Source organism: Myzus persicae, unplaced genomic scaffold (genome assembly GCF_001856785.1).
Source record: "Myzus persicae strain clone G006 unplaced genomic scaffold, MPER_G0061.0, whole genome shotgun sequence".
In the NCBI taxonomy this organism is placed as follows: domain Eukaryota; kingdom Metazoa; phylum Arthropoda; class Insecta; order Hemiptera; family Aphididae; genus Myzus; species Myzus persicae.
In genome coordinates, this window is record NW_019104275.1 from 44,683 (window position 1) to 58,831 (window position 14,149).

At 26.8% G+C, this 14,149-nt stretch overlaps 2 protein-coding genes and 1 pseudogene across 2 annotated transcripts in view; all 3 read right to left on the bottom strand.

The window, feature by feature from the left end:
- LOC111040782 (probable methylthioribulose-1-phosphate dehydratase) overlaps nt 1-1,051 on the bottom strand; it is a 5,721-nt gene extending 4,670 nt beyond the window's left edge. The window contains exons 1-2 of the mRNA XM_022324794.1: nt 879-1,051; nt 108-218 (exon numbers count right to left, since the gene is read on the bottom strand). Coding sequence (XP_022180486.1) covers nt 108-173 — 66 coding nt within the window. The 5' untranslated portion in view covers nt 174-218; nt 879-1,051. The remainder of the gene's footprint in view (nt 1-107; nt 219-878) is intronic.
- Nucleotides 1,052-1,726: 675 nt separating this feature from the next.
- On the bottom strand, nt 1,727-12,586 carry LOC111040773 (annotated as a pseudogene).
- A 1,076-nt stretch (nt 12,587-13,662) lies between these two features.
- On the bottom strand, nt 13,663-14,149 carry LOC111040774 (nuA4 complex subunit EAF3 homolog). The gene is made up of 3 exons (XM_022324786.1): nt 14,016-14,149; nt 13,812-13,947; nt 13,663-13,737 (listed from the first exon to the last, which is right to left on the bottom strand). The coding sequence occupies exons 1-3, from the start codon at nt 14,147-14,149 to the stop codon at nt 13,663-13,665; spliced, it is 345 nt and encodes a 114-aa protein (XP_022180478.1).

Consider the following 14,149-nt stretch of genomic DNA (forward strand, 5'->3'; position numbering starts at 1 on the left):
GTTACTTAATCATAATACAGTAGATTAATTCACCGATAATTTTATAGTATAAATATTTAAATATTCATGTAACTGCTGATAAATATTATATTAAACTTTTAATTTACCACCAATGCCTGCTCATCGTGATTAAAATCAACTTGTTGGTCGCCATTATAATTGTCCTCGATCATAGCAAGCTGCTTGATAGGAGTTTTCTGTTCAGTGGATGAATCAGCCTAAATAAATAAATAAATAAATGTTAAATTGAATGATTTATCCTAATAAAAAATATAAAACTATCTTTAAATAAAGTTTAGTTTATTATTTATCAATATTTGAATGATTTATGTCAATGATAATGTTGTAGAAATATTAATACATTTAAATTGATTACAAAATAACATCGAAAATATTTATAATACAAACAATATTAATAGTATATTGTATTATGCAAACTTCAGCCGGGCAAATTATATTTTAGAAGAGTGAATAATAAAAATAAAATATACAATTATAAAAGTTATAAAAATACAAATACAAATAACGATATTTGTATCATAATTATTTAGACTCAATTACAATCTAAAAAAAAATTAAAATTAAACTACAATAATTTTAGGTTTATTTGTACTTTTTTTAAATATATTACAACAAGAGTGCTGTTGGATAATATATTTTAATACCGTCTACTCATTTTATTTGACATAATTTGTGTTTAACAATGTAAAATTATGTTCATTATTAAAATGTTGATTTCAATTAGATTAGCCTTTTAAAATAAAATATTTTAATTCTTTAGAATTCTTCAGTAATAAATTAAAAATATTGTATGTTTAAATAGAAATAAATAAAAGTAAATTATAAAATATATGATTAAATTACATTAGTTTGCATACCTTGTTTTCTGAAGGTGAATTAGGTACTAAAAAGTTGTTACCAAAAAATGAACTTATGCTCTGGTGTCTGCAATTTAATTTTAATATTTCATCTTATAATATAAAAATAACGATGAAGAGTAGTTATACAATTTTTATACTACTTTAATACAGATTTATCATTATGATAAGGTACTCGCGTTATGGGTCTGTCTATAAGCAGTCGATTAGACCACACCGTCGTTATCATTTTGTTATTATCAAAAACAAAGTTGTTATCATATCGTATCATGCATTATAATAAATACATACATTAATTAACAAGAAATCAAAATTTAATAATTTATTTTATACTAATTACACGTGTTTAGTGTAAAACATAGTAAGTATTAAGTACCTACAATCTACATGTATTTTTCATTATTTTTTTAAGTATTTATTACAAGTTGAAAACAAATATATCATTGTAAAACTAATACATTCATGCTTTGTTCATAAAAATTTAACTTAATTATAAAAATTATATAAAATACTCACATAAACAATAAATATCTTTAAACAGTTATAATCAATTTAAAAGTGTATAATTAGGTAATATAATAAAAATTGCCATTAGATAAAAATGTAAGTCAATAAAAAAATTAATAATAATACGTTTTACGGAAGTTTCTTTTTTTTGTGGGATTTTGGTATGTCTAATAAATGTTCAGATGAACGCTTTGAAGGTAACAATAATAAACCATTTTCGAATGAACACCATTTAAAATCTTAAGCTGTTCAGATAATTCTTTTGAATGGTCATTTGTATTAACCATGTATGTTAAATCTATCATCTTTTTTAGAGTTTCTCGAATTTGTTCTTGAAGATTCTATTGCTTTTCATTGTCTGGAATTGTACTATGTTGGTAATTTCTACTGTTGTCTATATCCATATCATGCAATTGTAAAGCATTTTCTTTTTCCAATACATTAACAGGTGATTTTGTTAATATTTTCTTACTGTGTACATTTTTTATAGAATAATGAGGATCAGCAGATATGAACGGATTATTTGAAAAATGTTCAGGTAAATCATCAAAAGAATACCCTGGAATGTAAAGAAATATTGCACATATATGTTTACATGGCCAATGGAATTTAATATAATCAATACATGTACAATTTGGTATTTGGAAATTAATTGTGTAAGCACAAGTTTCATTTTCACTCTTTACATTAAATGTATGTTCCAATTCGTATTAGATCTCTAATCTTCATGGTATGAAGCCTAACTAATAGTAATAATCCGTTATCGCCAATTTCATGGTTGGCAAAAATTCAATAAGTATTATGATTATAATATAATTTTATGCGTTTTATGAACTTAATTACCATTTATATGATTCTTTTATTGACAATAATTATTATATTATTTTACTTATTGTGCTTTATATTTTAAATGTAATCAGTGTCATGTGTTGGGTATGGATGTACAAATAGATATAAACTATTTCAGACTATTCATTTTTTTTTCGGTAAGTATAATATAGATATCTGTGGTTTAAGGTTCTCGCTACGAACACAGAATAGATTATTTAATCTATTCTGTGCTACGACGACCACGTCGCCGCCGGCGGCACCGATCTAGCTCTTTTTCACTTGCCGCGTACCACCCCGACGCTGCGTTAAGTCTTTTACAATCGTCGAACGATTCGACCGCCATTCATACATGTGCCTTCTTAGCACATTTTTGTTCTTTTATAAACGACAGAATATATGTACAGCGCTCGTTCCGATCTTTCTGAAACATAACTATACGCTTGTACTTTTTTAAACCAAATAAAGTTGTTACCGACTTATTCGCGTTTCACTACTCAACTGTGAATTTTACATTTTTACTGCTTTACGGCGTGGACATCATATCCCTTCTGACGAGCAGTCAGCACATTATTTGTGTAAGCGTAGAAACAATTCAGATCGTTCGGTAGTGCCCATCACTAGTCTAGCCCGACTCGGGCTCGTCTGATACTCCGATCGATCGCATTACGATTACTTGTTCCACATTACGCCGGTTATAACCAGGGGCGCCGAAGTATAAAAATATATGTAGGGCAAATCATAATTGACAACCCACCCACCCACCTTACCTAAATACCTATTTAAGTTAATTATCTTAATTGCTTTCAATAAGGCAGTTATAATATAGATATATCCTTAATAAGTTCATAAAACTGTGTTATACGTATAACAAGCAAAAATCCAAAATTATGGTACCCACTTTAGAATCATACAAATAAACTATTACTAATAAGAAATATATATAGGTATTTATAAAAAAATTGTGTATTTTTATATTCCTCAATTTACAGTTTTAATTAGTACTATTTATGCAAACATAGATATTTTGTTTAAATTCAATATAAAATATGAATATAATTATTATAGATCATTAGTAATAATGGTAATTAAATACAAATGTTTAAATTTTAACTCATTGCTTACATATTTAATATTAAATAATAATAACATAATGTCATAACAGATCAATTTTTAATTATTTAATATTATAAATTCATATTAATTGAATAGAAATAACAAATTATTATAATAATCAATGGTGTAATGTGTTTACAATAAGAAAAATTGAACATTTGTTCATAAAAAAAATATAACTTAAACATACATTAACAAAGTACATTAATACACTAATGCTTTGTGTCGGGGCGATTCACTAGGTAGGATATTTAAAAGCTGTTTATATTGTTAATATATATATAGATATATAGTTATTTATTTTACTATTAAGTTCATTAGTTATTCTGTAGGTTCAAGGTTGACTTAATTTTGTACGAAAACATTGCAGTAATATCTGATTTTGTCAAAAATTATTGTAGCTTACCTATCTCAAATAGGTATTCCCGTTTTACACAATTTTTTTCTTTTCCACTGATTATTAAAAATAGGTTTTTTATTTTTATTTTTTACAGATCTGTCGAAGGACGTAGGTTATTGTATATTAGACGTAGGGTTATCAGTATAAGGCATTTATTTCCTCAGATTCAAAATAGCATTAGACATGAAAATGTCAACTGCTCATTTTAAGATACGACGTTTCTAACCAAGCAGAGTAAAGGGTATATCTACAGCAGTACAGCTTGATTTTCAAATTCCAATGAAAAATGTGTGGTAACACTCCTGTTTTTACATCAGAAAATGAGCAAAACGCAGTCATTATTTGTCAATTAATAAAGTTTTAGTAAATGTGAAAAGGGAGTATAGGTATTGGTAGTTGGTACTTGGTACGGATATTATGATAGCTGAGTACTTTTTTTGTCTTATATTAGTTATATTACAGACACAATTTACTTATTACCAAATAAAATGCGTTATTAAATTTATAAAAAAAAATACTCTTCATATTTAGTTACAGTATTGTAGTCTCGAAAATAATTAAGAACTAATAAATAAGAAAGCCCAGTATTATTATCTTCACAGACTTGAAAATAATAAAGGGCCAATCACGATTAACAAAACCAAAGTTTTGTTAATTTGTGATATATACTCCAAATTGATCAAACCCCCAAAAAATTGATTTTGATGAAACATTTTAGAGAGTTAAAATGGTTGACAAACTGAAACTGTAATAAATGTGTTTTTATATATATTTGAGCATATTTGTTGGATCACCCTGTATATAAAAGAGAAATATTATTAGATATATATATATATTATTATTATTATCATTATCATGTTGGATGTGAACTTTGAAATTGTTATGTTTATTAATACTTAGGGTTTTTAAAACAAAAATGCACAAAACTGTTAAAAAAACATATTTTTGAATTTATTTGGTGAACTAATGATTATGAGCGAAGCAAGGGGCTTTTTTGAATATTTATACATCCATTCGTCTTGGGGTTATAAGACCTCAATATTAATCATAAATAGGCGTACCTAATAACATAGTTTTTTTTTAGAAAACACCACTAAATACCTATAACATACTTTTATGTACACATAAATATATATTTTTTTGTCAACGCGTTAAATGTGCTCAATGTTGAAGTAGGTATTATGCATAGTGTGTACAGATAATTATTACAAAAATAAAATACTTCTTTAATTCTATAATTCTGTTGTTGTCATTGTTAAATTAATCTTTTATTATAGGTATAAAAAAGTTGTGTATTTATTTATTTATTTAACATATATAACGGGCGGGAATAAAATAGTATAGTAAGCTCAAGAGATACAAAAAATATAAACTACAATAATTAGGACATAAAAAATAAGATATTCATATTAAAGTAATATTGTGTGTTATACTGTTATTGTTGTACAATCTTGTTGTAGATTGACAGAACTTGAACTATTCTGTACATTTAAAAAAAAAAATTTAAAAAATGTATGTGCACTGTAGGAGGATGCAGGTCTCACCTAGTGCCTGTGATGTACTCTTATAGATACTTTTTTGTTTCTTGTATATACAGTGCGATCCTCTACAGCAGAGTAGTATCTATCACATGGTTATAAATTATAATGATAAATATTTTAAATTTGATAATTGAATATAAGATTCCTCATCAGTTATTTTTACTGAATTTAAAAAAATGTTTCTAGAAGTCATCATATTAATTTTTATGATCAACTTTTGATGAAATTGTAACGTACAATAGCGATAAACGATTAATTCTCAACATTTTTTGGTATTATTTGGTATAAATTTATTGCTAAAATCTAAGGCATTTCAAGTTCAAATTTAGACAAAAAAAATTGGAACAAAAAATAATGATTTTCGTTAGAATTCCAAAAAATACTATATGGGTAGGTACTTAAGGATTTGAACATTTTCACCACTACCTTCGTATATTATTTATAACCTTATTCATTAAATGTTCAAAATATTTGAATTATTATAAGTGTATTAATATCTCAAACCTATTCACACAATCACGCCATTCTATGGTAAGCCGTAATTAGTTGATAAGTTAAAAGGACATAATTGTAAACAAAATATAGGATACGAAATGCTATTATTTTTGCAATAATTAAAACTACCTATCTTTATTCTTTGCTAAAGATATCATTTAAGTTTCTGCAAAAAATATTTACGTAGAATTGTATGCTACATTGTCAAGTCTTAACTCTAATAAGCAGATGAGAGGGTAACTCTCTGCTGTAGGTTCATGTCTCTCTAGATCACTCTCTAGACACTGTGACGTATGTGTTAAATTATAATTCAATGATATAAAATCATTGTATACGAAAAACGATTCTAAGCAAATGGACGGTCTGTCAGCCAATAATATTTCTAAGTGATTAGAGTAATTAATTTTACTATTAGGCATTAGTACTTACTACAGATTACATAACATAAGGTTAATTTCATTTTTGCCAAAAAATATGACATTAGAAAAGTCGTTGTGTGTATAAAATATAATAATGTACTCTAAAAGTTACATACAAAGGAATGATATTTTTAAATAACAACAAAATAACTAGAACCGTTATTCTTGGTTTAAATTCAAATAGTAGAGGTATATACTCCAGAGTATTTTTTTTACACTAATGACAAAGCGATTATTTCAACTCACAAAAATCTATACACTTCAATCATGCTCCAATCACACCTCACTTTAATTGAAACCTGGTGTAAGAACTGGAAAGTAATAATTAATGAATCTAAATCCTGCCACAACTTTCACACTTAAACAAGGCCTATGTCCTTAAATCACTTTCAACAATATCCAAATTCCCACCTCACTTACCACAACATACCTTGGTGTTAACTTTGACAAAAGATTAACGCGGAATCACCATATCCACACCATCAAAATTGAGCTTAACTCTCGCCTTCGTTTTCTTAACTACTTCTTAAACTCTAAATCCAAACTCTCAATCAGTACCCAGCTAATCCTTTACAAAAGCCTACTAAAACCTATTTAAACTTGTGGCGTCCAAATTTGGAGTTCAGCAAAAAAATCCAACATTAATGAAATACAAGTTGTCCAAAATAAAACTCTTCGTTTAATTACCAACGTGCCTTTCTTTGTCTCGAACCACACCCTACACAATGACTAACAGTATTAGAAACCGCTTCATAAATAATACATATGATAAATGATAATTATTAATTATGTCTAAACAAAATTTCAAAAGTGGAGCTTCAAATATAAAAACAATGGATTAAGATTCATGCCAATGAGAAAACTCAAAAAAAGTTAAATTTTTTTTATACACAATGTAAAGGCGCTAAGTATATGTGGCCCCAATAAATATATCCTGGTAAAAAAGTACCTATCTGCCCATGTGTGTATTAGTACAACTGTAACTCATTACCTTCAACACAAGCAAAGCTTCTATTAAGTAGATCATTTAATGTATGTACCTATTATATAATTATGTAATGTATATTAAAATATATATTTTTACAGAATATTATATCTTTAGGAATAAATAAAAATAATCATATTTATAAGAAGCTACATTTTTACTCAAATTAGCTGGTTTTAACATGAGCAATGATAATATTAGAATAATTGTAAACACAGCAAAATGGAGAATCAGCTATTTAAATAATTAAACAAGTAGAAACTTAGAACTAAGTCGAAAAAAAAAATTATCTAGATAAGGATATTTCCTTATTAATATTATGTATACACTGAGATAGATAACTACTGGAGTGCGGACTCTGTTCCGAAAAACGAGCCGTCGCGTTGAGCGTTACCCCCACCACCGAATGGCGAAAACACATCGTTTATACACACAACGCGTGGTAAGTGGTGACTTAACGTGTATAAAAAAAACTAAAATTAAGTTATTAAACAACTTTTTTTAAATATTTAAAATGGTTATGTCTTGTTCGGCATTCGGATGCTCTAATAGGTTTAAAAAAGGTGGATCTATTTGACCATAGTTATATAAATAATTTAACATTTACAAAGTCGGTTAGTAGAGGTAAATTAATTAATGTTTCAAAACCAGTCATGATTATTGTACAACATTTGGAAAAAGCATTCCAGGTTATTGTTGTAAAAGAAAAAAAAATGTTTAATAATGTAAAACTAAATGTTATTGAATATGCTAGATTGCTAGAAGAAGTATATTAAGTAAAAATACACTATTTTTTTTCCCCGGCACACATCCTTATAATGTTGATTTAGGGACTCTTAGTCATGAATATGTATTATTTAAATTAATTAGTGAAAGTTTTGTTAATATTAGAATGCGCCATTTTGAAAAAGAATATAATATAATATCTCGAGTACTTAAAAATAAATCTTCCTTAAGAACCAAGTTATCTAAATTAATATTATTTAAAAATTTGTAAATAATTTAAACTTGTATTTATTGTTTTTATTTTTGTATTTTTTTGTATTTTATTATATTTGCTATCTTGGTTATGAGTGTTATGACTTATGAATATAATTTTACTAATTTTTACTTGGCAATTTATCTCTCTTTTAATGTGTGCCTAATTCCATTTTTTCACCTCAATTTATTGGATGCCTATAAATATATATTCAAATATATTTTATTTAATGATAATTTATGAATACCTATGTACTATTATTTTAAAGATAATTGAGAATATAAGGATACAAAATATACAAGATAATTGGAGGACAGATTGAAAAGAAGTAAAATATATTAATATAAATATCTTCTAGTATTATTTTGTAAATAGGAGTAGATATATCGTATATACTATAATATAAATATATATATCATATACTTATATCCATAGATAAAAGAATATTCATAGTCGGATTGGAATAAAATGTAAATAATATATAATATAATATAATTATTGTATTCTGTGATAATATATCTCAGAACTCTGAACTTGGAAGACTTTTCAAAAGTATTTTGAAGCAAGTTTACAAACATTATAAATATTTTTAATAGCTTTTAAACATATCAATATAAAAAATTTTACACCAAAGTCAATCAGCTACGATCATTATTTTCTCTGAAACTTTAAGTTAAAGTTAACTAAAATCCAGTGTTAAGTAATGCAAATTTAAATAAGTTGCCGTTCGGTGGTGGGGGTAACTGTATTCGACACGGCTCGTTTCTATTACATTAGGAACATAGCCAGTCCGCGCTCCAGTAGTTGTTATCTATCTCAGTGTATGTATATTATCTGTTATCTAACAAAATGTTTTCATTCCATGTATCATCTTCATCGGATTCAGGTCGTATTATTTTGATAGTTGCAACAATAGGCATAGCTGTGAAATGCTCTTCAGATACAGGCATTAAATTTTTCAACGTATCCTTGAAGAAATAATTATAATATGATTAGATTAAAAATAATGAACTCTTTATGAAACTTGAAACTTACCAAATTCTTTGTTTGGCGATAGCAAAGACCTTGGGAAGGGAGAATCCATTAAATGTGCAGCTGCAGGTATTGTATAAGCTCCCATGTCTTCAAAAGTAATCCAATCACCCAATCCCAGCAGTGGCATGTTCGCAAAATCAACTACTTTATCTAAGCCATGACAAGTAGGACCCCAGATGGAACTCTCATAAATTGGATGAGTACTTGAATAATCCTAAAAGTAATAATATTAAAATAAGTTTATCGTAAACTAAATAATAGGCAACTAAATGTTATTCAACTCACATATAAAGGTTTGGGCTCAGCAACCGAATGATCATAAAGAATACTATTAAAAGAACCACACACTCCATTGTTAATGAAATACATGATATGCCTTTCATCATTTGAATGGTTTTTAATGGAATGGATTTTTGTTGAGAGTGTAAATGCTGAAGCCACAAAATATCTACCAGGCTCTGCTATGACGGTCACTCCATTATTTGGAGGGAACCATTTATATAAGTGCATCATTAATTATGTCTGCAATCTAAAATATATGTTTGAAATTGAATTAAAAATAAAATCATAAATTGTTTTTTTAACAAGATTCATACTTGTGTGGTGAAAGTGGAAGTGTTTCTATTTCCAGGAAATCCTCTACCAATGTTTAACAAGTGCATATTCGTAAAACCTAACTCCTGAACATATTTGAAAATGACTGCTGAAACAGCAATTGCTCTTCAGAAGGCAGCTGGTTCATTGCATCCTGAACCAACATGAAAGCTCACTCCAATTATATTCAAATCTAAATCATGGGCCATTGCCATTAGCGATGGTGCTTCAGTTAGAGGATCACACCCAAATTTGATACCAAGGGGACGTTGTACTTCAATTGCATCACAACAAATTTGTATAACCAAGCTAAAACGAGAAACAAAATATTAATACTGTGTTTTGAGTTAAGTGTTTGTAACTTGCAGGATGGATGTATGGATTTTATTTAGTATAATTCTAGTTCATTATCGAATGTTGTCAGATTAACACCTTTGCTCTCGGCATATTTAATATGTGAAGCCATTTTTGTTGGATGAGCAAATATTATACGCGACGGATTCACTCCCAAGTCCAAAATTTTTTTTATCTCGGCCTTAATGAAATAATTTTCATAATTTAATAATTATATTCCTTCAATTAACATTAGAGTAAAATTTATGTATTTTTTAAATATCATTACTTTGGAAGCACAACCAAAATTTGTTCCATACACAGCCAAAGTTTCTAGCATGAAGGAATTGTCGTTGCATTTTACAGCTGCAATAAATTTTTGAATTAATTTTAAACACAAATGAGTACAACATAATATTGAATTTAAAATGTAAATAATAGTAAAATTAAAATTAATTATATACTCATAATATTATGTTAAGTTATTATGTATATTTTAACAAGTCTTATAAAACACGTAAAATTTTGAACACGAGTACCTAAGTATATTTGAGTCTATTATAGCATGTAGACGTGTTTTCTGTGTGTTAGTATTTTATCGTACGTATAGTATACATCAGCTGTAGAAATTTGGAAACAAATCGACATGTTGATCAAGTCATTGGTGATGAACTGATGTATCAAATGTTAAATATCTACCATGAAAGTAGATATTGTATTCAGTATCAAAGAATAGTTAACTCTTTTACTAAAATCGACCTTTGAGTATTACAACTCAATGATACATTGTATGTAACTTTTATTTTTAAATCAAAACCAAAATGATGAACTGATGATAAGTGTAAGAGTTTTTGAATTAATCGAATTTGACTATTTGCCAAAGTGAACAAATGAGGTCTCTATACAAAGATAATCAGCAAAAGAGGAACTATGGTGAAGGAAATTGGATTATAAAATATTTTCATGTAGAACAGGCACTTTTTCTAAAAAACTATTCAGCCCAGGCCGAGTAATGCAAATAATTGTAATATTACTAATAGTTTTAAGAATGATTAAAGAAAGAATGTAAATTGACGTATGTCTAAATCTAAAGCTCAATATATAAATAGTTTTTAAAGTAAGAGGCTTGAGCCCCAAGTTACAAGTATTAAGATATAATATACAATTTTTTAATGTCGATTATTTTTTACTAACAGAAACTTAGTTATCTACTGATATTTTGAACAATGAGCTTGGATTTCATAAATTTAATATATATCGTATTGACCTAAGTGGTAAGACAAGTAATAATTGTCAGAGATGATGGAGTGTAAATAGAGATACCCAAATGTTTTGATGAAAGTCCCTAATGATAGTATTAAACAACTGTTTGAAATGATTTAAGGTGGGAATTTATTATATTTCATTTATTTTACGTGTATACCAGGCACTCAGATTATTAAATATTTAGTTCTTACTGGAATGACTGGATATACTTTTAAATATATTATTATAAATGTTTGATATTTATATTTATATAGGTACATTAACTGGTATCACCCTTTTTGTATTTTTATTACAATATATAAAATAATTACAATTTGATTATGTCCAACATAACACAATACAGAAAAACATTAAACAATTCTTTAAGGAAATACAAAAAGTGGGTTTACTTAAATATTTAACACATACTATTTTTACAATTAGGTACTAATAATGATAGTTATTCATCAAAAATCTATTTAGATTTATAATTCAATCTATGTACCTAGTTACAAGTTAATTTTATTACAAAATACAATTTGACTGCGATATAAAACACTAGAACAACGCAATTAGTTCATCAATATTATTTATGAAAGCGTTTAATTTGCTTTATAGCTGATAAATTGTAATCTATAGATATATCATTGCTGGAAAAATTCTTGTGTAAATTAAATAGGTAAATGAAAAGAAATGTACTATACATAACCAAAAATACTTTTGTTCCATAATTTTTAACTGAATTTAGTTAGTCAAAATGTGTGCGTATTTATATATATATATTATATATATTACTACTGACATTCTTTATAGTAAGTACATATTCATAATATTATCTTAAATATTAATTATGAAAACACAAATAAATAAAATATTCATCCAAACTCACCATAAAAAGGTTTTACACGTGGTAATGTTTGCTGCCAAATTATTGCTTCATTCACAAGATCACCAACATCAAAAATATAAAATGGATCTGATATGTCCTACAGACAAAAAATGTATACAAATAATATAACTAAATACAATTTGGTGTATCATCAGAAAATAACTAAATATGTAATAATTACTTTTGTTCCAACTATATCCTTAATGATTTCTTTAACAGTCACTTCATTATCAATGACATGAATTTGTTCTTCTTGTTTAAGAGTTCTCATGTTTATTCCGTTTGTACCTAACCAGTGTAATAGATGATAAAATTATCACCAAAAATGTTAGAGAATTGAAAAGTAAACTGAAATAAAAAAAAAATTATGAACACTAGAACATCTTCTTTCAATATCAGGTACATTTTTTTTATTAAGTAAAATTAATTATACAAAACTTTAACCAAATACAATCTAAGATACTAGGTAAACTTCCTTGATAAGTCACTTAAGTCAATGTGTATGGGAAAAACTACAATTGATACCTACATTTCATGAAAAATATCTAACTGATGCAGAATTATGTATTCAATACGATTGTTATCAGCTCTTGCTTATAAACCAGTACCTGACATACTAGCAAGTTTCGAGCACTTATGTGAAAGTGATTATTATATAGAACACGAAGAACTTTTTCGAACACTATTGGACTACTATTAAGATACTTGGCTTGGAAAGACTGAGCGCAAACGACGTAGAGGTCCAACATTTCCTTTGGAAATGTAGAATTGTTATGACCCAATAGATTTGCAAAGACTAATAATTCTGCCAAGCGTAATTAATTTTTATGAATAAATATATCCAAAATATATTAAGTATATTTAATAGATTTTTACATATTATTTAGGTTGGAATCGTGGTTTTAATAATTTACTTTACGTTTGATAACATTATTGTAAAATCAATACATTTATCTCAGCTCAGATTCTTAAGTTATTAGTATTTTAAATATTTAAATATGAAAATCATTAAATTATATCATTGAATTAAAAAACATGCTTTATTTCACATGATTGGTTTTGTACTATTACCTTTCTATATAATTTGAATCTTTTTTCATTAACGTATAATAGATGTTTGCTAACATACGAGTTAAAATATTGCATCAGCGTAACACATTACACATGACATCGTTGAACTTTTCCCGAAACAAATATTGTAAAATTGTTTATCAACAATAAGTTTAGATAGTCATTAAATAATTACTTTTCGCTATCATCGTCAAAATAAGTTGATTGAGTGAAAGCGTATAAAATTTCTGCCAAAAAATGTTTCTCTGGAAATTTTAATATCTAAAACCAAGCAATCAATATAACAGTGATAATAATCATAATATATAAAAATAAAACGTATCATACTTTTTGAAATGTGTTGTTCATCACAAAATCCACAAACAATGCTTTTTGTAAACTATGGGGTACACAGCAATATTATGCAATTTGTGGGCAAGAAGCTAAAATAAAAATAAAATAAAAATAGATATCTAACTGAAATTCTTAACTTTATTTTTTATACTTATTGTAATACCTTTGAATGTGGATTGATGTTTGGGATAATATTTAAGATCTTATCTGTTTTTCTCAATGCTGGTTTTGGTGAAGCATTTTTTTTAGTATTAGATTTTTTAGATTTATTTACTTTCTTTGATCTTTTGGCAGGTTTCCTACTTTTATAGTTATAATAAATAAATGGTGAAAAGTGGTGAGTAGTAATAAGTCATCAATTTCTTACCGTAACATAGATAATAACCTATTCTTGTGAGCTAAATTAATTTCATTCATCTCTAATATGTCGTTTTCATAAACCCATTCATCAAATTTGGAGTTGAAACCAACAAAATGAAGCAAGTACTGGGTACTAGCCAT

Excerpts from the sequence above, each read along its gene's own strand:
- LOC111040774 (XM_022324786.1), bottom strand. The coding sequence starts at position 14,149 with ATGGCTAGTACCCAGTACTTGCTTCATTTTGTTGGTTTCAACTCCAAA. Across the intron at positions 13,948-14,015 it reads AGGTTATTATCTATGTTACG|GAAACCTGCCAAAAGATCAA; the intron begins GTAAGAAATTGA and ends CTATAAAAGTAG. Across the intron at positions 13,738-13,811 it reads ACATCAATCCACATTCAAAG|CTTCTTGCCCACAAATTGCA; the intron begins GTATTACAATAA and ends TTTTTATTTTAG.